The sequence below is a fragment of the Haliaeetus albicilla genome, chromosome 14 (assembly GCF_947461875.1).
Source record: "Haliaeetus albicilla chromosome 14, bHalAlb1.1, whole genome shotgun sequence".
Classification (NCBI taxonomy): Eukaryota; Metazoa; Chordata; class Aves; order Accipitriformes; family Accipitridae; genus Haliaeetus; species Haliaeetus albicilla.
This window is the reverse complement of record NC_091496.1, coordinates 36,578,319-36,603,803: the sequence shown is the minus strand read 5'-3', so window position 1 is coordinate 36,603,803 and position 25,485 is coordinate 36,578,319. Positions and strand designations below refer to the sequence as shown.

General features: G+C 47.5%; 1 protein-coding gene across 1 annotated transcript in view; it reads left to right on the top strand.

Annotated features, from left to right (window-relative positions):
• The first annotated feature begins 5,413 nt into the window (after window positions 1-5,413).
• Window positions 5,414-25,485, top strand: part of PPM1H (protein phosphatase, Mg2+/Mn2+ dependent 1H) — a 144,323-nt gene continuing 124,251 nt past the window's right edge. Inside the window, exon 1 of the mRNA XM_069802283.1 lies at window positions 5,414-6,051. Coding sequence (XP_069658384.1) covers window positions 5,816-6,051 — 236 coding nt within the window. The 5' untranslated portion in view covers window positions 5,414-5,815. The remainder of the gene's footprint in view (window positions 6,052-25,485) is intronic.

Below are 25,485 nucleotides of genomic sequence, written 5' to 3'. Positions count from 1 at the left end.
TGCCAGCAGAAATGGTGCATTCATCTCACATTAGACCTACTTCTGCTCTCACTGAAGTCTTTGGGAGTTTTCCCATTGCTTTCACTCAGAGCATGAAAAGCACAGGTGTCGTGGTTTAAGCCCAGCCAGCAACAAAGCACCATGAAGCCACTCGCTCACTTCTCCCACCACAGTGGGACATGGAGGAGAAAATACAACGAGACAAGGAGAGGGAGAGATCACTCACCACTTATGATCATGGGCAAAAACCAGACTCAACTTGGGGAAAAAAAACCAAATCAATTTAATTAACTACCAATCAAATCAAAACACAATAATGAGAAGTAAAACTAAAGCTTAAAAGACCTTCCCCCGACCCTTTCCTCCTTCCCGGCTCAACCCCCGTCCCGTCTCTCTCCCCCTCCTCCCCACCAGCGGCACAGGGGGATGGGGAATGGGGGCTGGGGTCGGCTCCTCACCCCTTGTCTCTGCCGCTCCTTCCTCCTCAGGGGGAGGAGGACTCCGCGCTCGGCCCCTGCTCCGCCGTGGGGTCCGTCCCTCCCGCGGGAGACAGCCCTTCACCAACTTCTCCAGCGTGGGTCCTTCCCACGGGCTGCAGTCCTTCAGGCACAGACTGCTCCAGCGTGGGCTTTCCCACAGAGTCCCGGCCATTTTGGGCGGCCTCCGCTCCCCTCCACGGGCTGGGGGGGACAGCCTGCCGCCTCCCCGCGGGCTGCGGGGGCATCCCCTCCTCCTTCCCTGACCTCGGGATCCGCAGAGGGGTTCCTCTCACATCCCGCTCCCCCGACTCCCTCACGGGGCGTTCGTTCCCCTTCTGAAATCTCTTCTCCCAGAGGCGCTCCCGCCGTCGCTGAGGGGCTCGGCCTGGGCCAGAGGCGGGTCCGGCTCCCAGCCGGGGCAGCTTCCAGCAGCTTCCAGCAGCAGCCGGCCCTGCGGTACCCTCACCCGCAACACAAAAACCCCGCCACACAAACCCGAAACAAAAGGAAACAAAAATGAAAGCAAGCAAGCAACATAAGGTATAAACAAGGTACAGGCAAGTAAGAGTTACAGTGCTAAAATAAAATTCGTATTCCTATGAGGCAGAGCCCCAAGTATTTCCATGTTCTGCAAAAGAAACAAAAAAGGGCCTGCACCAGAATTAATTTTTATGATCAGAAAATGTGTAAACACATCAAGTCAATGCACTTTCATTCAATACGCTTCCAGCTATTCCACATAGTATACCCTCTGCTCAAGTACTCAAGAGCCAGAACCAGAGTCCTCACAGCCAAGTGGATATTTCATCTTGCAAGCTTTTCCTTTATTTTAAAGCGAATTTTGTTACAGTACTTTAAAAAAACGCTAGAAAGGCAGAAATAGGACACAAGGAATTGGAATGAAGCCGCGTCAGGGGAAGTTCAATTGGACATTAGATAAAGGTTCTTCACTGAGAGGGTGGTTGGTCACTGGAACAAGCTCCCCAGGGTAGTGTTCACAGCACCAAGCCTGTCAGAGTTCAAGGAGCATCTGGATGATGCTCTTAGTCATATGGTTTAGCTTTAGGTAGTCCTGCGAGGAGCAGGGAGTTGGACTCAATGATCCTTCTGGGTCCCTTCCAACTTGAGATATTCTATGATTCTATATATAAATAGTACCTGCAGAGAGTTTATGATAGCCATAAGTTTTTTGCTGACTGTAAGTATTTGTCTCCTTTTCCCTAGGTTGTGGGGGACAAGTTGATAGCTGGAGGCAGGGGGCTGCCGCTCAGAGGGATCTCAGCAGACTAGAGAAATGGGCTGACAGGAACCTCCTGAAGTTCACCAAGAACATATGCAAAGTCCCGCAACTGGGATCCAGTAAATCCATATTGAGGGCTGAGTATCAGGAAAGCATCTTTTCAGGAAGGGGCCTGAGGGACCTGGCAGACAACAAAGTGAATATGAGCCACCAGTGTGCCTTTGCAGTGATGAAGACTAACCACATATTGGGGTGTATTAGCAATACTCAAGGCAAGTGATCACAGCCCTCTAAATGGCACTTCTGAGAGTATCATGTCCAGTTTGGGGCTCCCCAGCTGAGCTCCTGGAATAAGTCCAGCAGTGTGCCACCAAGATAGTGGCAAGAAGATGCTGAGAGAAATGGGTTTGTTCAAGGAAAGGCTAAGGGGGAGACACCTTACTGCTGTCTTCAACTACCTAATAAGAGGGTATAGAGAGGAAAGAGTCATATTCTTCTCAGAGGTGAATGGTGATGAGAGGCAACAGACAAACTGCAACAACAGAAATCCCAAATAGATACCAGGAAAAAAATATTCACAGGTGGGTGACTGAAGATTGGAACTGGTGCCCAGAGAGGCTGTGGTATCTCCGTCCTCAGAAATACATAAAACTCAACTGGACAAGATTCTGGACAATGTAAGATAACTTTAAAGTTGGCCCTGCTTTGACAAAGAAGTTGGAGCACATGATCTTCAAAGGTCATCTCCCATCATTGTATAGAAGTTTAGAGTGTTGTCTGTGTACATCTGTTTTCATCATGATTAAAATGCTCTTGAATTTGTTGAATGCTCAATATGATGCATGGCAAGGTGGCATAACATAATTCAGATGCTTCAAAGAGCTCATATGAATGTGTGTCTGGCCCACAGGCAGCTTTACTAGATCCACAGTGTGGTTAGCCATTCAGAGATAAAAGTACATTTATCCCAATAAAACAAATAAGTTTCCACTTTAAAAAAAATCCAACCTGCCATCTTTCCTTTGCATTAGTCATAGGATTGCAGGAGGACACAGAGTCAATTTTCAAACATTTGCAGAGAGAATTCAGCCTCAAAATTTTATTTGAAGTCAATATCCAAACCTTCAGAGTCTACCCACCACCAGAGGAAAATGGCTTGGACCAGATGGACTGCAGGCTAGGAGATTTGAGGAACTTGCTGAGATCTCCGAGGCCTGACTATTACTTCCTTTGGAAGTGGGGCTTCACCTTTGACTCAGAAGTGAACAACATGATCCTCTTTCCCAAAGAGAACCGAAATCAAAGCATCTCTGTACTTTTCAGTATGAAGAGGCCATATCATACCTGTTGTATCCTTATAGCATTCTTGTGCCAGAGGCAAGCATCCACAGAATTTCAAACAGCACGCAGATTTGTTTTGAGTGGTAAGCTGTTAAGCTGTCTCCCCATATGTCTGATCTGAGCTTTTCCTTGTCATCTTGCAGAGATAATAATTTAAACTGTAACAAGCCTACATATACTCTTTTACAATTCTCCCTCACGTTTTGTGCAAAATAGTGACCGCAGGTGGGGCAGGAGGACAAAGGCTGCATCCTCTCTGTTTGAGTTTTAGTCAATGGTATTTTTCAAACTCTTGGTTCAAATGAACTGCAAAGTTTAGTGTGCTGGCGTAGCCTCTCCAGGAGTATATTTGATAACCTGTGAGGGGCTCTAATTTACACAGAAAAAATGAGCCTCTCCAGGTTACACGTCAAGTTCTGCTCATGCCTCTCTTCTCACTCCTGTCTTCTCCAGGTGGTGGGTTCATTAAAATGGTAGTGAGGGAAATGGGTGCTGGAGTGCCCATCTGATGAAAATCACTGGCCAACTAGCAGACAAAAGGTAGTATAAAGAGATTGTCCTTGGGTGGAAGGGACTGGGAATGAACTGGGACCAGACAAATCAAATATGGTTCAGGCCACCGGAACAGCCAAGGGGCTTTGGGAATCCCACCACCTCAGGCTTGCCTTCCCCTGTAACATGTGAATGCGGATGAACGGCTGCCTGTCATGGCACACAGGGCCTGCGAAAAAAATCCTGAATTTTAACAAGACTTTTGTGGGTTTTTTTTCTATTTCTTAGCATTTTTCTTTAAAGTAACAACCTCTCCAGCATAACCAGGAAACAAAGCAAACGGAAACGGATGAAAGGAAGAACTACAAGGTGTCCATTATATTGTAATCAAATGGCGAGTTACTAATGTCAAGCATTCTTTGACCTAAGAGAGGTTTACCGTTCCTCAAAATATCTATAATATCAACCCTGGAAATGACTAAACAAGTGATAGGAAAAATAACCACCTCCTCCCAAAGGAGGTGTATCTGTAATGTTTAATTCAGGGTGGATATTTCTCCAACTCTACTTCAAGTAGCACTTAACACATTCCTTGTTCACTAATCTTCTTTTGGCTCTGTAGACTTTCTCAATAGACAGCTTTATCATAGAAACTAGTAACTGTCACAACATCTTTATGTTTCTCACGTCTGTACACAAGGAACCTGGATCAAACCCAGGCATTGTTGGAACTCAGCTCTCAGGATGTTGTTTAATAATCAGAAATCAAACGAGCTCACGGGGCTTAGTCTCCAAAACTGCGTAACTGTGTGTTCAGTGGTAAGCCAGCTGGCTTCTAGTGCGAGCCAGCTAGATGACAGCCGATCATCCCCACTAGCCATGTATGATGACTAACCAGCTTTTCCCTGCTAAGTCCCGGTCCCGTGCTACTCTCATGGCTTGCCGTACCCACCTGCTCCATTTTGCAGGTCACTCTGCCTTTCAGTGAGACTTGCACCTCTCAGGAGTACTGAAACATCCCAGGGCACCGACGCAGCCTTGCTGTAGAGGACGGACTTCCTAAATAAATGCTCTTGGTACCTCCCCCCCCCCCATTTCCCCGAAGCTCAGCGCACCCCAACCCGCCACCTTTCCCTGCATTTGGGTGACTACCGCTTGCATCAGACCTGCCAAGCGTTTCGGTGCAAGAGTGTGACACAGTGGATCCGACGCAGCCGGGGAAGGAGGGGTTAAAACATCTACGCCATCAAAGTTGAAGGTACTCAGGCGTGTCCTTTCGCTCTCGCTCCGCAACAGCCTCTTAAACGCCCGGCCGCCCGCGGAGGCGCCCGGGGGTGCGCGGCCGCCGGCTTCCCCGAGCAGCTCGGGGCAACGACCCGCGGCCGGCCGGCTGCGGGACTCGCTTCAGGCCACCGCCGCCGGCAATTCCTCTTCCCAGCAAATGATTCCGCAGGAGAGACGCCTTTGACCCGCGTCGGGGGAGAAGGACGGCAAGCCCCTCAGGCGGCAGCCTGGTCCCGCACGCAGCCCGCAGGAGCGGAGGGCTCTGCCGGGGGCTGGGACGGAGCGTCCCGCTCGGGCTGCGCCGGCTCAGCCCCCGGGCGGGCCAGCGGGGACGGGCGCGCTGCGGCGGGCGGGCGGGCGACCTCCCACCCGCCGGTAACGGAGCCCTCGGCGCGCCGGGGCCCCCGAGCGGCTCCGCGTGAAACGTCTGCCGGCCAACGCTCCCGGGAGGCGGGATTGCCCGCCGCTCCGCCGGCCCGGCCCGCCCGCCGCTCCGCCGCAGGCAGCCGTGCCCCGCCCCGCCCCGCCCGGCGCGCACCTGCCGCGGTCCGCCCCCCGGCGCGGGAGGCGGGGCGGCGGCGGCGGCGGCGGCCGCCCGTGCCCGGCGTGTGCCAGGAGCCCGCCGGTGCCGCAGGAGGAGCAGGAAGCGCCCGGGCGAATCCAGCCTCGCTATCACATGACTCAGCAGCAGCAGGAGCAGCCGCCGCCGCCGGGCTGAGTTCACCCAGCGCCGCGCCGGGAGGGGGAAACCTGCCGCCGCCGCCGCTGACGATGAGCCCGCGGCCCCGCGGCCGCCCCTGAGCCCGCCGCCCGCCCGGCTCCGCGCGGCCCGGCGCCCCCATTGCGGAAGCGCGGCGGGGGCTGCCGGAGCCGCCGCCGCAGCAGCAGCAGCAGCAGCAGCAGCGCTGCCCGCCGGCGCGCCCCGCTCCCCGCCCTGCGCGGCGGGTCCGGCGCCGCTGCCGCCGCCGGCGGGGGTACTATGCTCACGCGGGTGAAGTCCGCCGTGGCCAATTTCATGGGCGGCATCATGGCTGGCAGCGCGGGCGCCGAGCACGGCAGCGGCGCGGACTTGCCCCTCCGCTTCCCCTACGGGAGACCCGAGTTCCTGGGACTGTCCCCGGACGAGGTGGAGTGCTCCGCCGACCACATCGCCCGCCCCATCCTCATCCTCAGCAAGGAGACCCGGCGCCTGCCCTGGACCACGGGCTACGCGGAGTGAGTACGGAGCCCGGCCGCGGCGGGCAGGTGGAGGGCGGCCGGGCCCGCGGGCCGGCCCCGCTCCCCTCCGCTCCCCTCCCGGGCGCACCGGCGGCGGCGCCGGAGGCGCCGTCCCGGGCCTGTGCGGCGCCGCGGCGGGAGCCGGCGGCGGGGGGGAGCGGGGCCGGCATCCGCGGGGCCGTGTGCCCGGCCCCGGCCGCGGCTCGGCACCTGGGCAGCGCGACCCTGGGAGGCCGAGGATGCGAACGGCCGGCTGCCCGCCCGGGTCCCCGCGGCAGCGGCCGGTACGCGGCGGGCGAAGGGTGGCGACCGGGCGGCACCGGGGCCGCTCTGCCGCGGTGCGGGGCCGAGGACGGACCCCCCGCCGGTGGGCAGCCGTCTCCGTTCCTGACTGCGGAACGAGAAGGGCCGTCGGTAGGAACCCCGGCCTGGTTTGTGCGTGCGTAACCGCTTCCCGCCGCCCAGAAGCGGTGGAAGGTGCGGGGTTTGGGGCACCTTCCTGCGGACCTGGCGGTCGTCGCGCTCGCCCATGGCGGCTGGTCGCCTCTTCCCCAAGTGCTTCCCAGTTTGGGGACGCGCTTGGGGAACGGAGGCTCCAAACAAAGAAAAATCCATTGGCCAACCCCAGATCTGGGCTTTCCTGGCAGTTTGTTGCCCTGACTCGCTCACGTCGTGGTATTTACTTTGAAGGGTGTTTGGTCGGGACCTGGTTGTAGCCTTGAGCGGAATCAAACGAAGCGATTGCACGCGGTGCCTTAAATACCAGCCAGGCGAAGGGCAGTGTTGGTTTGGATGCAGATCCTCATTCTGCTGGCAGTGGGAGTAGCTGCGGAGGCAAGGCATGTCCTTGCGCTTGATTCCTGTACTGGTAGACACGTTGTTTTCTTTGATGATACTGGCTCAGTATTTGGTTTCTCTCTGCTGCCGTCTCTAAGCCTTGAGCGTATCTGGCCATCCATGTTGCTACCAACTCACAGATCACGGAAATTAAACTAAGCGAGCTCTTCCATGCTACAAGCTGTTTCACTGTAGAGCACTGTCTCTTCAGGCATGTGTGAATTCCCAGCAAAGCTACAGCAAAAGCAACAGTGAAGGCTTCGCATTGTTAATGAGCAATCGCGAGCTTTATTTAAGAGGTTGTTACATCATTGGGGATGCTGAAATGGGAAGAGAGACTTAAAGAATTTTAAATTGGATTGTTCTCCTCAGATTATTAAAGAATTGAATAAACTACTGAGCAAATTCCCCAGGAACTGTAAGTTTAAATGTTTAAAAGTAAGCTCTAATTGTTCTGTTACTATAATAGTCCCTTAAAAAGCAATTCTTTACCAAAGCAAGTAAGTGCTGCTATTTTTAGCTTGCGTGAGGTGCTGTGGCTTTCAGCAAGTAACTGTAATTGCAAGTTGGGGACAAAGTGGGAGGGAGGTTCTCTGGCTCCCAGGTATGCGCATCCACTGCTGCCTGCAAGCTTTGCCTGAGACTGTTGGGGGAGAAGAACATGGGTGCCAGGAAGTGAAAGCCCAGGTAGACCCTGTAGATGAAACCACCTGTGACGGAGTGTTTGGAGATAAATTAGATGGCTCTTGTGATCATGAAAGGAGAGGAACATCCCAGGATCATTTTCATATACTTGTTATTCTTCTGAGCTTTGAGCAGTTTGGTTAATTGGGAGGTATAAAAAAGTCAGTGGCTTTCTCAGTTCCTATTGTTATCTATGTGAAAAGAGGTCGGCGTTTTGCTTTATCTCAGGTTTGTTTTTTGTTTGTTTTTTTTTTCTTTTGCCTCACCCCCTTCCAGTGCAGTTAATGGTTCCAGTGCTGGTGGAGCAGAGCTCAGTGAAAGGTACTCCTTAGAGAGAGAGAACTAATGAATATGTTAGCAGGCTCTTCCCAGAAACATCTGTATGATTTTCCAGAGTAGGGTTTGGTTGTACCAGACGATGTCAAAACACTAGCTGCGCAGAAGCTAAGAGGAAAGCAGTGCTACCAAAATCGCGTTGTCCTCCAAAGGTAAAGCAGTGCAACAGCCATTAGCGAATAAAGAAAAAGAAGGAAATAAGGATGAACTTGGGTTTTGCCATATAGGACTTTTTTTTTTTTTTTTTTTTTTTTTTACTCCTACTGAGCTATTACCAGGCATTCTGAAAATAATTGTAAGACTTGCTTGGAGGTATGCGTTCAAAATATCCGTTTCCCTTTTGGAACGCATTTGAGTTATATAGAGAAAAGAAATGGAAAAATACCAGGAAGGTCAAATTCCTATTACACATATTCTGAAGTTTGTTTGCTTGGGGGAAGTGGGGGATGAGGTACTTTTACGCTATTATTTAGCATTGTGTTAGTGTCTATATTAAGGAAACTATCAGAGCAGCATTTGCCTTTTGTTACACTACAAGTGAGCACTTGCAAGAATGTTAGGAGGAAGTTTGGTGTCCTCGCAAGGAGCTTGTGACACAAGACAAAGGTCAGCCATTTAACTCACGTTTTACTAGTTTGCTTTGGTATGAAGGAATAGGAAATACATGCTGTACCTGCAGTGCTGTGAGTTTCAGCTTCCCTGAGCTATTGCCTTTCCTGTCTTTCCATGTTTTAGCAAATCAGCAAAAGTGATTCCAGTGTTTTCTTGGTGGGGATGCCTTTGGGCACTGAGATTTTTACTACTTGAAGTTAAGGAGAGGTTTGTTGTAGACTTAGAAGGTGGGGATTTGGCCCAGAAGGTGTAAGGAGAGGGCATGTGCCACCTTTATTCCTTGTGCCGTGATGTCATGGGCTGTCTGCGCAGCGGGCTTTGGGTCAGTGGATTTATGCTCCATACCCAGCACCAGCATACGTGTTGCTGCCTTTAGGATCTGAGAACAGATCACCTGGAGGCTTTGGCTCAGGAAAGCGCTTGCAATTGTCATGTTCTTTAGTTGTAAAACATGTCAGTTTACAGATGATACTGGAGCTCATTGGTGTCGTCCTGTTGGTGTTTTATCCAAGCTGGTGAAGGCATTTTGGGGTTAGACCTGGTTCCCACGCAGGGCTAAAGCAGCCTGAGTCCACAAAATATGTATTTTTTTCAGGGATGACTTCTGTTCCTTTGATTCCTGAGGACAGGGATTTCTTACTAACTTAGGTAGTGATAAAGAAGCCCTGTTGATTATTTCTTCTCCTTGGCCTGTTCATCTGACTTGTTCCCCTGGAACGAGCACTTCTCCTCCTCCCCTTTTTCTTGCTTATCTTGTACTGAACTTTTTTGTAATAGATATTTTTGCAATATTGCTCATCCATGTCATATATTTTAACTTATTTTTAAAATTACCTACTCATCTCTGTGGTATTATGCAGTGAAATGTAAATTAGCTTTTTTTATTATTATTATTATTATTAGCTTCCCCTCTTTTAATAGTGTGATCATTATGCAAAGCATGTAGGCAGGCAAATGAAATCTTCAAAAACATACTTGGTGCTGGGATAAAAAACATCATTGCTTCCTGAAATTTCAGTGGGAATCCCATAGGGACTCAGCTTTCCTTAGTTGGTGAGCAGCCTGAAACTTGTCTTCTGAGACGACTGTCTTGCTGTCTCTTTCCTGCATGGGAGACCTGAGCCCCCATTTCAGTTCACCTCATACTACAGGATGGCAAAAGGCCAGTAGATGTTTCAAAGAGATACTTTTGTACCACAGGCACTTTTCTAATGGTCATCAAACTCTGTAGAAGCAAAATGAGAATTCTATCCCACGTCCAGTAACCTTTTAAATTGTCTTTAAAGGTATCATTTTATTTAGAAATAAACTTTTCCTTTTTAACCAAGGGCTTCCTTAACATAGTTTTCCTGCATGTGGTTAGCTGATGTGCATCAGGAATGACTCAGGGAGAGGGTAGTCTGTTAACAAACGTTGCTTTAAGTCTGCCTTTGATCCAGAGCGGTGAGGAGATTTGCTGCTCTCTGAAAAGTTAAGTGATTTGTTTGAGTAAGGGGGGTGGAGGGGGATCCTGCCTGATACTTTATTTACTCGTTGCCCTCCCTCCCCTCCACGGGCAGCTGTGCTACCAAGGCCACAGGGCTCTTCCAGACCTTTCCATGTCTGTGCCGTGAGCTGATTTCTGAGCTTCTGCTTGGATTGCCCTGTTGGTGGGAGGGAAATTTCTTCTCTAGTCCCTTTCTGTGCTGTTTTCAGTGTGTTACGACCTCTTCCCTGCAGAGCTTCTGCTAAGCTGCCCTCAGCCCCTGCCTTAAACTCTGAAAGTAACTGGCAAAGTGGAGGCAGTAGCATAGATGGAGTATGTAACGTGAAAAGACTCATATGGTATTCATCTGCACCCAAACTCTGCTCAGAGCATTATTTTTCACCTTTTGCTCTTTTGTTTTATTCTGTTCCTCCCGTGAAGGTAGAGGATGAACAGGGTGGAGCAGAGCCTTCCTTTCCTGGTTGAATTCCCTGGACTACATATGGCACGACAAAATAAGATGCTAAATTTGCAAATGACAACGGACTAGCCTGCTGGTCGTGCTGCTGGAGTTGCAGGGGAACTGCAACTGAGTAGCATCTTGTGGTAGAAAAACAAGAGTAGTCATTTTCCATCTATTTTGAATGTGTATTCCTGGTAGTCCAGAATTCAGTACTATTACCGCTTTTCTAAATTGTATGAATCCTGGGGACGGGACCATAGCTAGCTGCTTCTGTATTGCATGCTTTCCTCTCTTTACTCTTACCTTTCTGCCATCCTTTGGAGAATATCAAAAGGTACTGTTAAATACACTGAAGGGAAATGGGGAAAGTCTCAACTGTATGTTGTCTGTGACCCTAATGCAAAGGGTGGTTTTACATGCCTTTTTTTATTCATTTTTTTTTAAATTTCTAAATGACACTTTAGGTATCTTTGCAGTTCCAAGTTGCAATACGTAGCCAGAAACTCGACTTCTGTGGTGTGTGTGTTTCTTGGCTTATAAAGTCAATTTATTATCCCAGTGATGCCTTTCATTTGATGAGACACAAAGTCCAGGCTCTTTTTCCATAATGCTACATTTCAGAGATAGTGTGGTTTCTCTGCTCTGCAGGCCTGCAGTAGCAATTACATTTTCTCTGTGGTGTGGTGACTACTGACCCATAATGAATGCAGAGTTGTAGGTGAAGTATGATGACTCTGTCCTTCTGCAGCATTATTACAGTGGCATGTTGTTACAGCAATAACTTAAGTTCAAAATGAAAAGGAGTGGGGGGAAGTTTATGGATTTTTTCTCTTTTTTTTCCCTGCTCTAAGTACTGGTTGTTTTGTAAGGCTGCTGATGTTGCATCATGTTTTCTCATGCTGTGTTACTTAGCTTGTAGGAAATGAATGTACATGAGAATTGACTGGAGGTTTTTATTAAAATAATTTCCAGCCTTTCTCAGTGATCATAAATTTTAGGTTGGCACAATCAACATAAAATTTGTTGATTTTGAGAGTTAAGATAACACAGAGGTATTTTTCCACCTGAAGTACCTTTCATGTCCTGTCTAGACCAGACTATTTATACAAATATTAAGTGTTGTAATAACAGTCTGAAGCAGGTAAAAGCTTACCATGTCTGTGAGATGAGGTAAAGCAAAGCACAGAAATTGTTCGTGCTGAGTTGAACAATATGTTGATGGTGGAGGATGGCATAGGGCTTGCAACTACTGATCGCTTATTCTAATCCCCATTGCCTCCTATTAACAAGAGGTAACACTGCAGTCATGCTCCTGTGAATTCAAAGTTAGGTTCTCATTTCTGGGAGCTAGTCTTTCTAACCGTCAGCTGGGAGCATGACTCATACCCCATTGGTAAACACATTTCTTGTATGTATTCTGTTTGGTACAAATTTCAGGAGGATGGTACGCCTGGGAAAAGGAATACCTTTTTTTATCTTGTTCCATTTGGCTGTCTTCTCAGGTTAAGTATGCTGAAATAATGAATTACTTTCCTTTTTAAACTTTTTAAAAATGTGTTTACACTTCTCTTTGTCTGGATAAAATTATGTTCCTTTATTCTTTCTGTAGTTCAGAACATAAGACTGAGTAGGACCTCATGAATGATCTAAAAATTCAAATCCCATATGTGTACCTAAAGACAACTAAACATTCTTCCTGTGTATGAATTATTCTTCTATGCATAATGTAATGTTAACTTTAAAATACATTGCCAGACTCTTGTTTAAACCTGGGCTCATATAGAACAGCCTACAGAAACCTCATGATAGTTTTAAGAGCTTCAGAAATCCCTTTCCTTGTGTAAGAGCTTATACGATAGCATCTAATATTTATGTAATACCTCTAATGCACCAAGTGTCTTGCAAATAATGGTTTCAGAATAACCTTGGAGAAAAATTTACATGTGTAGAAGTTCTGATTCCTTAGGTGAAGAAACTGAGGCAGTGAGCATAAGCTTTGGCAAGAGGCTTGATAGCAATGCGGAGAATGAATCCTGAGTTTAAGGTGCTGTGCTTGGACGACACAGTTGTTTTTCCTGCTGTTCTGTGCTTGGCTTTTCCTGTGTGGTCTCTGATTTCTTAGAACTAATGGGGCTAAAAGGAGAAAAAGCAGGGGGGCCAGGGAGGAAGGTAAATCATGTGCTCTGGTATTTTTAATGTAGCCTAAGTTGCACATACATGATTCCTGATGAGGGAAGTATGAAATTCATCCCTTTAAGCTGTCCTGTATCGCTTGTCCCCCAGGGGCTTAAGGCTAGTGCTTCTCGTGTGTTTCTGAAAAGCTCGCTTGAGCGTGGTCCTGGCTTCTGAAACCAGAGGGTGACTGTGTCCTCCCAGGCAGCCTTCCTTTGGCCCCTTCTGCCTTGGCACTGGTGGCAGTCAGCAGATATTACCTGCAAACACTCCAGCTTTGTTTGTCTTAGATGCAGCTGCATCGCTTGGGAAAGGTGTATGTGGGAACAGCTTGGTGGAGTTATTATCATGCTATAAAGTAATCTGACAGGGCTGTGCCCCTTAGGGTGAATCGCTTTGAGCCTGTGAATGTGATCAAATGAAACATGCTCAGTTCAACCTTAAAAGGAAGCAGTGATGCAAAGCACAGGTCATTCCTACAATGGGATCTGTGTATCACGTGAGGAAGAAATATGGTTTGTGGGTTTAAGGACAGGTTAAGTCAGCTCTGTGTTGAGCTGCATCCCGAATAAGATCTGGAGTAGAGGAGCGCTGTTAATAAGTGGAGGAAGACGTCTTTGGGTGGATTTGGGCAGAGCAGACACATAATTTTGCTGTGGCATGGGGATGGAGTAGGAGCAAGTGCTGCACGTGTGCTGGAGCAGCATTTGCGGGGAGAGATAGAGGCTCCCGGATCATGTCTACCCTGGATCTTTATCCCTTCCCTCTTGGATTTCTGTTCAGATTGAACTTGCTGCTCTAAAATGCCAGAGGTCCTACTGGGCAGCAGCAGCTCTGTATTAATTGTGCATTTTATTGTCTCTTAACGGCCTAAGGATTTTTTTCTTCCTCCCTGTTAAACAGCAGTAGGAAGGTGATTTGTAAGACTTGGTTCCTGTTTGGCCAGTTACATTTACCTGGTAGGGTGTATGTTTGGGGTGGCCAGCTACAATGTACAGTATTATCCAGAGTGGTTCCCCTGCTCGTAGGTTAGGTAGAATAGAAGGGGTCATGGGTTCAAGTGCTTGGAATGCAAAACAGCACAGCTGGTGAAAGAAATCCCAGCTTGTGTCGAGCCCCTCCACCCCCTAAATCCAACAGACATGGGGTGGGAGTATAAAACTTCATAATTTTTGGTATGGTAATTGCAGAGGTTCAAGCCCATAGGAGGTGGCCAGCAGGTCTGTTGCAGCCATTTGGCTGGCTTCACCACCAGTGCCTCCTGCCCAGCTCCCCCATCCCGCAGCATGCTTGCTGTCTAGTAGATTCTGTGAACCATACTCATGGTTATAAGTGGCAGTGTGCTAAATAGTTGATGCTGCATGAGCTGTTCAACAGATGAAGCTCATAAAATGGCTGGAGGCAGGTATGATTCCTCCTCCCAATACCATACATAAGGCAAACGTTTGTCTGCAGAGTTTAGCGTTCTCTAAATAAATACCATACCCAAGGGGAAGCTGTGCTGGGGTCAAAGCCAGTCTAAGGGATATCTCTGGTTCTTAATCACAGCATGGTTTAATTGCTGGAGTCTGAGAGGGGGAAGGAGAAAAATACCCCCAGCCGACATTGGGAAGTGCAGTGGTTGGAGCAGGAGGGAGTGTGGGCAATGCGTTGTTGGGGAGTGCCAAAATATGGACCCTGTACATGAGTCACCACTCGTGCTGATATAAAAAAAAAAAAAAAGCTCTATTAAGTAGAGGTTATCATCTGTGTTTAGCTTCAGTAATTTCCTTCTCTTTCTTTTCTTTGATACCAAGGGTTGCATGAACACCTGAATCTTGTGTGGCCCTGGTCTTGATAGTCATGGCAATGGTTCACCTAAATTATCCCCATCCCCATGATGAGCAGGAGTCAAATGGGTCTGGTCCCCCAAGAGGAAAGAGAGCAGTGTTATGTTGGCCTTTCTCTTTGCTGGTGTGGAGAGATCTGTCTGTCCATTGGTTTCACTTGTCATAATGCCAGGTTGTTTTTAACTCCACCGGGCATGTGCTGGAGGAGGAACGATGTCACATCTTGTAGGTTCTGTACCTTTCCTTCTCATGAAAGCAGGTCCCGGGTCCTGGTGGTGACTGTGGCTGAAAGGTGAATAACCATTTCCAATCTCCTTTTTTTTTTTCCTCCCTCTTTCTTCTTTTTGAAGTGCTACCATAAGGTGTTGTCAGTCTTGACTGATGCTGTTCAGGCTGCTTTGCAGGCAGGGATAACAACACTGATACTGTGATTTGGGGTGGTCAGCTTCACATGACTTCAGGGAGAGAGGGTGGGAAACCATGTACCATTGCCTGTATGCTCTCCACAGTGGTTTTCTGCTACAATAAGAGAAGAAACAGATTAAGCTTTTGATTGCATCTTTTGCTACTTTTATTTTGCACCATAAACAATTGGGTTTTTTAAGGGGGGGATGACACAACAGCATATGTGTGAGTCGGAGTGGAAGAAGAGCACGTGCTGTTTGGGTTTTAGCTTGCGGTGGTTTTGTGGATCGTGCTCTGATATCCTTCATACCACTGCTTCAGAAATCCTGTGGCAAAGTGTCCTTGGACTGGCATTACAGGTCTGTGAGATTGTCTAGGGATCCTTTCATAGGAATAGCTCTGTTTCCAAAGTCTTCCCAGTTAATTTCTCCTTTTATTTAATCTGCTGGTCCCATAGCTAAGTGCCCTTTGTGCTGTCCTGTCTCTCTGCCCCATTGCCTAAAGGCACTGACAGAGACGAGATCTTTCCTCCCCTCTGCTCCCCCTGTAAGCCTTTCTGAATTTCCCCGATTTGTTCCTTTGTCCTTTATGGCCTGTTATGATAATTTCTACTCTCCAAACTCCCTGCAGAGAGGCAAAAGAGATCCAGCTCCAGCCAAAATCTGCAGCAGATCTTTTTTTCTTTTTTTTTTTTTTTTGCCAACAGTGATTTGTTCAGGCCAAGTATGATTTGTCTATCTTTAGGTATGTGTTAGAGACCTCCTCAGAAACAGATGATGCATAGCACATAACAGTCTGGGCCTTGGTGGAGTCTTATGTTGGAGGTGGGACTGAGGATGGGTCTTCAGCTCTTACAACTTGAACAGTGGTCAATTTTGTGGAGAAGTCTTGCAAAGGAAAAAAAAAAAGTTACCCTGCTGTTCTTCAGAGATCTCTGTATTTTTCAGATGTAGCAGGTGACCATGTGGACAGATGTACTATGAGCTCTCATCCTTCAGTTCTTTCTGAAACAGCAGTTTCAGCCTGTTACCCAACCGTGAAACACTTGATAGCCATTTCCTGGAGTAAAACAGGATCCTTTCCATGGCAGACTACCTGGGCAAGGGTTTTGTCCTTTTATTCAGGTGTGATATTTAAAGACACAGCTCTTTGAAGGCTGAGAAAATACCATAGGCATTGCTGCTTTAATTTCAGATGGGTTTTGTTAGGTTTTGAAACAGTTTGAATGAAAGGGAGGTTAGTGCTGGAGAAAGAAGTTGCCCAAAGTGCCACTGATTTTTTTTTTTTCTTTTCTATAATTATCATTATTCTTTTCTTTTCCCCTTCTCTCTTGAAGGAAGTTGCTTTTTATCCTTGGTTGTGGACCCTTTTCTTTTTGATTCATGCTCTGCGCTGCCTGTCTATGAGGAGGAGAAAGCGAGAAGCTATGAGGCTTAATAGTGGGAAGCAAACCTCCCTTTACTTTCTGGTTGGGAAGAGCACTCCTGAAATTGCTTCAGGCCCAAGCATTGTAACTGAGAGCAGGGCTCTGTCCAATAGGTTCAGGGTTTCATTGGATCATCCGTTTCAAAGGTGAGAATCGCCGCATAAAACCTGCCACATACCTTCCTTGCTGACTGGGCTCACAAAGCAGCTGAGCAGCTCTGCTTGTACCCAGGAGTGCAAAGTGTTGCACCTCTGTTGATTTCAGTGGCCATGTAGGGAGCTTAGTGCCTCTTCCCGTGTCCTGTTCGGTCCCCTCGCCGTTAATTCCACTGGCCTCACGTCTGTGCAAGTGCCTTGGCAAGCTGAGTGTGGGTCTTGTTTTTTTGTATTTGTTCAGCAGTATATGATGCTTTGCAGAAGCCTGTGCAGTAAAACTAGGTGCCTTAAATTGCTGGTTATAAGTGCTTTTTTTAAAACAGCATTTTGGAGAAAGTGCTTTTTCTTCTGAATCTGTATTAAGGGTCTTTGTTTCACAAGTGAATGCTAAATTTTGTAGAAATTAGATTTGTTTGAACTAGTTTTTGTTTCTCTTTGCTGAACTTATTTGTAGGTGTCTGACTGAAAAAGGAAATTACAAGGGGTTTTTTTCCCCATTTCTTTCCAAGGACTTGACCTAAGTTCAAACTTGCAATGTTTATCCTTTAGAAATTTTAAGAGCCATACAGTGAAACCTGCATTGTATGTGTGCTGCTGCTGGGGATGGAGTATGCATTTAGATTCAGGCATTTGGTTAGGTGTTTAGAAATGGAAAATACTGATCATAAAGCTAATCCCAGTGCATACTATTGCTTATATCATCACATAGATCACAAAGTTTTGTGGGTAGTTAGTCTGAAATAAGTGATATCCATTTTGCAGAATGTAAGTAGAATTTTCTCCCCTGTCTTGCTCCCACCCATCGCACAAAAAATAATTGTTTTTCAGCCATTTTCATGTGTCATTTGAAGGTGAGAATGTAAATCAGTCACGTACTCTCTTGACCATAATGCAGGAATTGGTAAGGCATTAAACTTACACTGATCTTTTTTAAAAATTAAAGAAAGACATGTCAATATCAGACTTGGAGGGTGATTCCCTCTCCTTACCTTATTGCCTCTCTTAATCACATCTCCAGTCCTGTGCTTTCTGTTCCTTTCTTTATTCTTCTCAGTAAATTGATTAAAATCAGTGTCTCCACAGTCCTTGAAAAAATGTAGATGACAACTTCTTTGGGCTGGGACTCCCTCCGGCATACTTCTCAATGTCATTTTAAGGTCTCTCTGTCCCTTTCTGGTAATGCAAAGCTGGGAATTACAGCCCAGTGAGTTCCTTCGGCAACCTTTCCAGAGTAATCCCTGAAAATCCTAGGTCTGTGGATGGTAATTCTATTAGCCGTTCAGCAAGCTGAGTCTGGAAGAATGCAGCTGGTGTGCGGGAATGTGGGAAGTTCCCCATCTCTGCCTTTAATCCTGCTTTTAGAGGGGAAAAAAAGTTATAGGCTAATGTGATTAGCTGTAATCCTATTCTTGCTTGGTTTTTAAAAAGTGTCTGATTCCTAAATCGCAAGGTAGTTCTGTGAAGTGCTTTCATGGAGGGGATGGGGAATTATTTTGGTACTCAGCTCATTTGTCTTTGAAAAAACACTGGAAGCAAAAGAAAAAGAAACTCTCATAGCCGGCAGTGAGTTTCTAGTTTTTGTTGCACAGCATAATTTAGAAATCTGAAATCAAGAGCAAGTAAATGGAAACACAAAATGGGCATAATCCCTTCAGGTATCTAGGTATATGTATAAATATAGGCAAGGGACAACTTACACATACACTGCAAATTGCTCTTCAGGGCTTTTTAGGCCCAGAGGTTTACGTTGTGATCTTGTTATTTGCTGATATGCTGCTACTGCTGAAACTGGCGGTGTTGGCTGGCTTAATGCGGACCGGGGACAGAGCTGTCTCTAATAAACGCAGCAGCTTCTACCTGAAGTGAACGATCTGGGGACTTTTTTCCCCACTGAGGCACTTGTTTTTCCTTTTAGCGCCAAGGGAATGAAAACAGTAACTTCTGTGGGAGCGCGAGGGTGAAGCGTTAGAAATGCCGCTGGCCGCCCAGAGGCAGGACCCTCCGTGACAGGAATGAAACACGCCACGGCCTGCTCCGGCGTACGGACACAAACGCCACACCGCTCTGGGGACAAAGGCCATCTTCCTGTGTGACAGGCAGAGTGCAGCCTGAGATCGAGGTCTTTCGGTGCCATCGTTTGCTCGTAGCGGATTAGTTGCGTTCAGAGGTTCGGTGCTGCCCGTGGCCCCTGTTTGGGGAGGAGGAAGAGTTGCCCTCGGCGTGTTTTCCCTTTCCAGGGGAAAGGAGAGAGAGGGCAGAAAAAAAACCTTGTTCATATCTTGTTTGCTTGCTGGAGAAATTGGAAATAAGGGTGGCTGGTCTTGGGAGTCAAATGCTGCCTGAGCCCTCTGGAGCGAATGGCTCTGGAGAGGGATGAGGTCTGCGGACCGAACGTTTGCTTTTTTGCGCGAGCGGCAAATTGGAGATATGCAGTTCAGAGAAACTGTGTGAATTGAGGCTTTCCCTCGTCTTCCCGTCAGGTTCCCCCTCCTCTCGTGCCCTGTCCTGCCAGCGTGGCGGTGGTGGCATGAGGACCCTGGGCAGGGAGGCCCCAGCGGCAGCCGCCCCCGCGGTCCCGGGACAGGAGGAGCGCCCCGGCGCCGTGGGAAGGGCCGCCGGGCCGAAGGGGTAACACAGCTTTTTGGTTCAGCGCCCCGAAGGATTGCAAGGTGGGCGCGAATTCACTGACAAGGGGTAGTATTCGCTTTTGTCTCCCGTGTCGGGTCGGCCTCAGCGGTCAGTCCTGTCACAGCAGTGCAAGGGCTTGGGAAAGGCGGGAGGGGCAGGCGAGGTAATGGTGTAGTGATAAAATGCTGCGATACTAATCCTATAAATTTATAGGCTTAGTCAAGCTGGTGTTTTGAGGAGTTGTGTGGGACTGCCTTGTTTACAAATAAGAACTATCACTTGGTTTAATTACAGTGTAAGGCCCACTGCCTCTCTTGCACTTGTTTACAATCCTGACGTTTTGGTATGTGGTATAACTGCTGTGCTCCCTCACAGCTTTCTCCAAGGGCAGAAAACTTCTTTAGGCTGTCAAATAAATAACTGAGTGCCTTTAAAACGGCAACAAACCCTCAAACCTCCCCCCCACTATCAAAAAATTGAAGGGGAAATGTCTGCTCTTCTTTCCCCTTTGAAGTTGTATCATACTCCCCGGAGAAGTTGGAAACACTAGATGGGTAACTAGATGGCTTTAATCTTGAAGAAATGTAGTGGTGTTTGGCAAGGATAATTTGAACTAGTGTTACCCAGGTACACATTTTGAAATTACTGTAACCCCTCTAGTATCCTTCTGGAGAGCATGCCAAAATGGGCACTCGGTGTGTAATCAAAAAGCGAAAGAAAGTGTTAGTGTACAAGGGAAGCGGGATGTGATAGTGGAAAATGGGTTGCCTCTGTAAAAGTCTGCATTGCAACACTGTTGAGAAGACTGTGTTCACCCTTAATTATGGGCAAAGCTAAAGAGGAGGAGTAATAACTATGGAAAATAACAAGTAGGAAACAGAGGTGTTGGAAGAGAGGGAACAAAATTGAAGCCTACAAAACCAGCAGAGAGCACACTGAAGGCCGGGTAAATATTTTTGTATTGGGGGAAAAGTTTAACAGGAATAGAAACCCCTATGACAGAAAATGAAAGGCTGTAAACAGTGATAAAAGATAACGCTTCCTTGTGTAACTTGGAGTGTATGAGCAGAATTCATTGCATGAGGACATACCAAAGAAGCCTTTCACAACTGTAAGTTAGGGTCTTCTGTTTCAGGAAACCCTGAGACCTTGGATCTAAAGGATTTAGAGATAGGTGTCATGAAAACCCAGAGTCTTTTTTTTTTTTTTTTTCTTCTTTAAAATAAAGAAGAGAGAACGTCTCATGCTTCGCTGCATGACAGAGATGTCTACTGGACATTAAGGGGATCACTCTGCTATAGTTGGGTTCATTCCTGAATTAACCTGGTATTTCCCACACTTCCACCTGGAATACCTGGACTCGCCTCTGCAGCAGAAAACAGTGCAATTAGTGGGGCACAAACTGAGCTGCTGAGAAAATTCTTTCAAAGGTGGGGGGTTTTTTGTTGTTGTTTGGAATGATAATCAATCCAGAGTGTCCTGATTTAACCCCAGCTGGCAACTAAGCCCCACGCAGCCACTCGCTCACTACCCCCTGGTGAGATGGGGGAGAGAATCAAAAGGGTAACAGTGAGAAAACCTCTGAGTTGAGATAAAGACAGTTTAATAGGGAAAGCAAAAACTGCTCATGCAAGCAAAGCAAACCAAGGAATCCGTTCCCCACTCCCCACGGGCAGGCGGGTGTTCAGCCATCCCCAGGACAGCAGGGCTCCATCATGCCCAACGGGGACTGGGGAAGACAAACGCCATCGCTCCCAACGTCCCCCCTTCCTTCTCCTTCCCCCAGCTCTATATGGGGAGCATGACGTCCTCTGGTCTGGGATCTCCTTTGGGTCAGTTGGGGTCAGCTGTCCCGGCTGTGTCCCCCCCCAGGCTCCTCGCTGGTGGGGTGGGGGGAGAAGCAGAAAAGCCCTTGGCTCTGGGTGAGCACTGCTCAGCAGGGACGGGAACATCCCAGGGTTACCAACACTGTTTCCAGCACAAATCCAAAACACAGCCCCATACCAGCTACTGTGAAGAAAACTAACTCTGTCCCAGCTGAACCCAGCACACAGAGGAAATGCCAAAGTGTGGGAGAAGGCCCTTCCATGTAGACCGCAATAGAAAGTGAAAGTGGCAGCACAAACTATACCAAGAAGTGGTGTGTAGATTTTCTGTATGGGGAGAAAATTCCTTTTAAAAAAAAAATGCTCTTTTAAGGGTGGGCAGTCTTTTCATTTTAGGGGTCCATATTTAAGTACTGCAGAAAGCAACTTTTTTTGTTCATGAGTGGATGTGCTTATTTTATGGCATTCCAGAGCAAGAACTTTTCCCCAGCTAAGAATTGAGGAAGGCTACCTCACCAGGAAGAAAAAAAAATTGCAACTGGCTGTTGCTGTCATGTAACATCTTAATTCTTTGTCTTTCAGTTCTTGTGTAGTATTTTAGCCCACATTCCTGAAACAAAAAGGTGGAAGAAATATATGCAGATACCTTTCCATTTTTTCCTCTCTGAATCTCCTGTTGAGAGTCCCAGCCCTCCAGAAGCATCACGGAGCTGTGGGGCTCTATACTGCCTTCCCCAGTGTTGCAAGATTATAATTTGGAAAAAACTTCACAAAAGTCAAGTGAACATACTGCTACAGGAAACAGTCAAGCATTGTTACAGGCAGGTTATAGGGCACAAAAGATCTGTGAGTAGCAAATGGATTAGTCATTAAGAATTCTTGAACAAATAGCTCAATCTGGAGGAACAGCAAGGTGGTCTTGACTTTGAAAATAAGAATGGAGTTTGGAAATTGCTTCCCATGTGAGGGTTTTAAAAAGACCTGAAGGAACTAAAATACCTACAGTGAAACAGTCATACTCACAAACAATGTGGAACAGGCAGAATTTGTTCTCAGCACAGAGGAAGGCATGTGCAATACAAAAGCACCTGGCGCTTGCAATAGTGTGTCATGCAGCATAGTGAGGGGCGTAAGTCATATACAGAGCTAACATAGAATTTTGCAGGAGAGCTTATCTTAACCAAAATTAAAAGGGTGTTTGTGAACGTGTAGACGGAGTTGAGGGTTTTCATCTAGGAGGCATGAAGTAAGCTTGTTGAGGAACACTGCTGCTAGAACATCTCTGTAAGCTATTACTCTCCTAAGTCTGAAATGGTGAAACAGGCATTATGCATATCTGCAGTGTTGTGGTTTAACCACAGCCTGCAACTAAGCACCACACAGCCACTCACTCACTTCCCCTCCACCCAGTGGAATGGGGGAGAGAATCAGAAAAAAAAGATAAAACTCATGGGTTGAGATAAAGATAGTTTAATAGAACAGAAAGGAAGAAAATAATAATGATAATAATAACAACAATAAAGTGACAGTAATAATAAAAGAATTGCAATATACAGAACGGGCGATGCACAGTGCAATTGCTTACCACTCGCTGATCGATCCCCGCTTAGTTCCTGAGCAGCGATCTGCCCCGCCCCAGCCAAGTCCTCCCAGTTTATATACTGGGCATGATATCACATGGTATGGACTATTCCTTTGGCCAGTTTGGGTCAGCTGTCCCGGCTGTGTCCCCTCCCAACTTCTTGTGCCTCTCCAGCCTTCTTGCTGGCTGGGCATGAGCAGCTGAAAAATCTTTGACTTAGTATAAATACTATTTGGCAACAACTGAAAACATCAGTGCATTATCAACATTCTTCTCATACTAAATCCAAGACATAACACTATACCAGCTACTAGAAAGAAAATTAACTCTATCCCAGCCAAAACCAGGACATGCAGATAAGAGCTTAGCAATATGCTTCAGCAAACTCATTTGTAAATCAAACAAAGTAAACCTGGTAAGCTGTGTGAGTTTAGCTATGTAAAAAGTAAATCTATGGGGATATGGGGGAAAGCGTGATTGGAGACTCAAAAGTGAAGGTGAAAGCGTTCCAACATGTTGTTTTAGGAAACGGTGTGAAAGCTGAACAAATACCCGAGATGTAAGAGATAGTACATTTCCGGGTAGCTGCGTAAGCTGTGCATACCCTTTGCACAGGACTTGGTCAGCTTCGGATGGTTTGTAGGAAAGGTCCTCCCTATTTCCTCTGTCTGTTCACCTCGTGCTCTGCTGCCCCACCGTAATGTGAGATGCAGAGCTACAAAAGCTTTAGTTTTGCAGCAGCAATGTTAATTTTTGTGGACAAGGGAGCCAGTGGTAGCATGGCCGTGCACTGGGGGGACTGGACCTGTCTGTGGTGGTCAGCAGCTGACGGGAAGAAGGATTTGCTATGGAAAGCATTGGCTTCTCACAGTCTTGCCATGCAGTGTGTAGGATGTCTTCAGATCTCCTTCCAGTGCAAAGGGGTGATGTGACTATAAAGCTGACTTCTATCCATCTCTTCCTCCATGTTTCATGGGTGCAGTTCCTGTTACAGAAGAGTGAAATGCGGCCACCAACTGGCAGAGTAGTCTGACAAAGTGCTTAGGGAAAACAAGTTTCTACTCTGTCATGGTTTAAACCCAGCCAGCAACTAAGCCCCACACAGCTTCTCGGTCACCATCGCCCCCCGCCCCCCCCCGCCCTGCCACCAGTGAGATGGGGGAGAGAATCCGAAGGGTAACAGTGAGAAAACCTCTGAGTTGAGATAAAGACAGTTTAATAGGGAAAGCAAAAGCTGCACATGCAAGCAAAGCAAACCAAGGAATCCGTTCCCCACTCCCCACGGGCAGGCGGGTGTTCAGCCATCCCCAGGACAGCAGGGCTCCATCACGCCCAACGGGGACTGGGGAAGACAAACGCCATCGCTCCCAACGTCCCCCCTTCCTTCTCCTTCCCCCAGCTCTATATGGGGAGCATGACGTCCTCTGGTCTGGGATCTCCTTTGGGTTAGTCGGGGTCGGCTGTCCCGGCTGTGTCCCCCCCAGGCTCCTCGCTGGTGGGGTGGGGGGAGAAGCAGAAAAGCCCTTGGCTCTGGGTGAGCACTGCTCAGCAGCGACGGGAACATCCCAGGGTTATCAACACTGTTTCCAGCACAAATCCAAAACGTAGCCCCATACCAGCTACTGTGAAGAAAACTAACTCTGTCCCAGCCGAACCCAGCACATTCTCCACCCCTTATTCCACACCATTTATGCCACGCTCAGGTAGCACACTTATCTAATACAACCTCATTAACCACACCCCCTTCCCATCCTTTGATATAATACACAGATATCATTCCCTTAGTCTATGGACCACCCCTGTAAAATGTCCATAACGTGCCCAGAAATGTCCGTTGAGTTCATTTAGTCCATGACTTTAGGCTCCATCTGTTACGGTGGTCACTCAGGACAGGAGGGGTGGTGTGTTGCATGGAGTTATTGGGCACCAAAGCCAGTTTGGGTCAGGTTGCTGCTGCACCTGCACTGCTGCTTCTAATGCTGGTCCTCTATTGGTTCAGGTGATTCTTACTATAGTAATTCCTATAACATGCAACTCAAATCATGGGTTACAACAATTTGAAGGTATTTCCATTACAATCTCCACCCCTGGTCCCTTTGGGCCAGGTTATAGGGTTTAACATTGCAATGAACTCCTCCCCTTGCTCCTAGCCTGGCTAGCAACAAGGGATTTCTGCTATAGTAATTTCCGTAACGTGCAACTCAGGTCCTGGGTTACAGCAATTTAAAGGTATTCCCATTACAATGTGGGCTCCTGGTCCCTTTGGACTGGGCCAGACCATAGGGTTTAACATTGCAATGAACTCCTCCCCTTGCCTCTGCTCCGGCTTGGACTTACCCACAGACTGTAGTCCCTCAGTGTTGTACCTGCTCCGAGTGGAGCCTTATCTATGAGCCACAGCCTCCTCAGAGGTATACTTGCTGCAGCAGAGACTTATCCACAGCCACAGTCGCTTTGAGGTGCACTTGTTTCTTCATGGCCTTCTCCATGGGCCACAGTGCTTTCAGACAGATACCTGCCACAGTGTGGTCTCTATCCCAGCCGAAACCACACTCGATCAGCTCTGAATAGGAATTTGGTCTAGAAATCTGAAAATAAGAATTTGAGCACTCATTGAAGTCTAGGACCATTACTAGTGTTGCCCCATTGCAAATAAAGGCTTCATGTGTAAGCAGCTGCCTTACCTGGTCTTAGCAGCTGGGGAATGTGTACCACAGGTGAGAGTACAGGTTTCGTCTATATGTGTTGGCAGTGATGTATTGGGTGAGGTTTTGAGGAAAGCCATCTTAGGTTTTTAAAGAAAACAAACCCATGACCTTTCTCTGAAACAAAGCCTTTCCCTATTCAGAGCATGCCCAGCAGGCTGCCATTCAGGGAGGCAGTTGTGTTCTTGAAAGTAGTTTTTCTTTTGCCTATTAGTTTTCTTTGGCCCTTCCCATCAAATAGGTCACTTGAAATCCCCCGCTGTTTGTTTGCAACAGTTGAATGAAATGGAAAACTTCTAATTATAT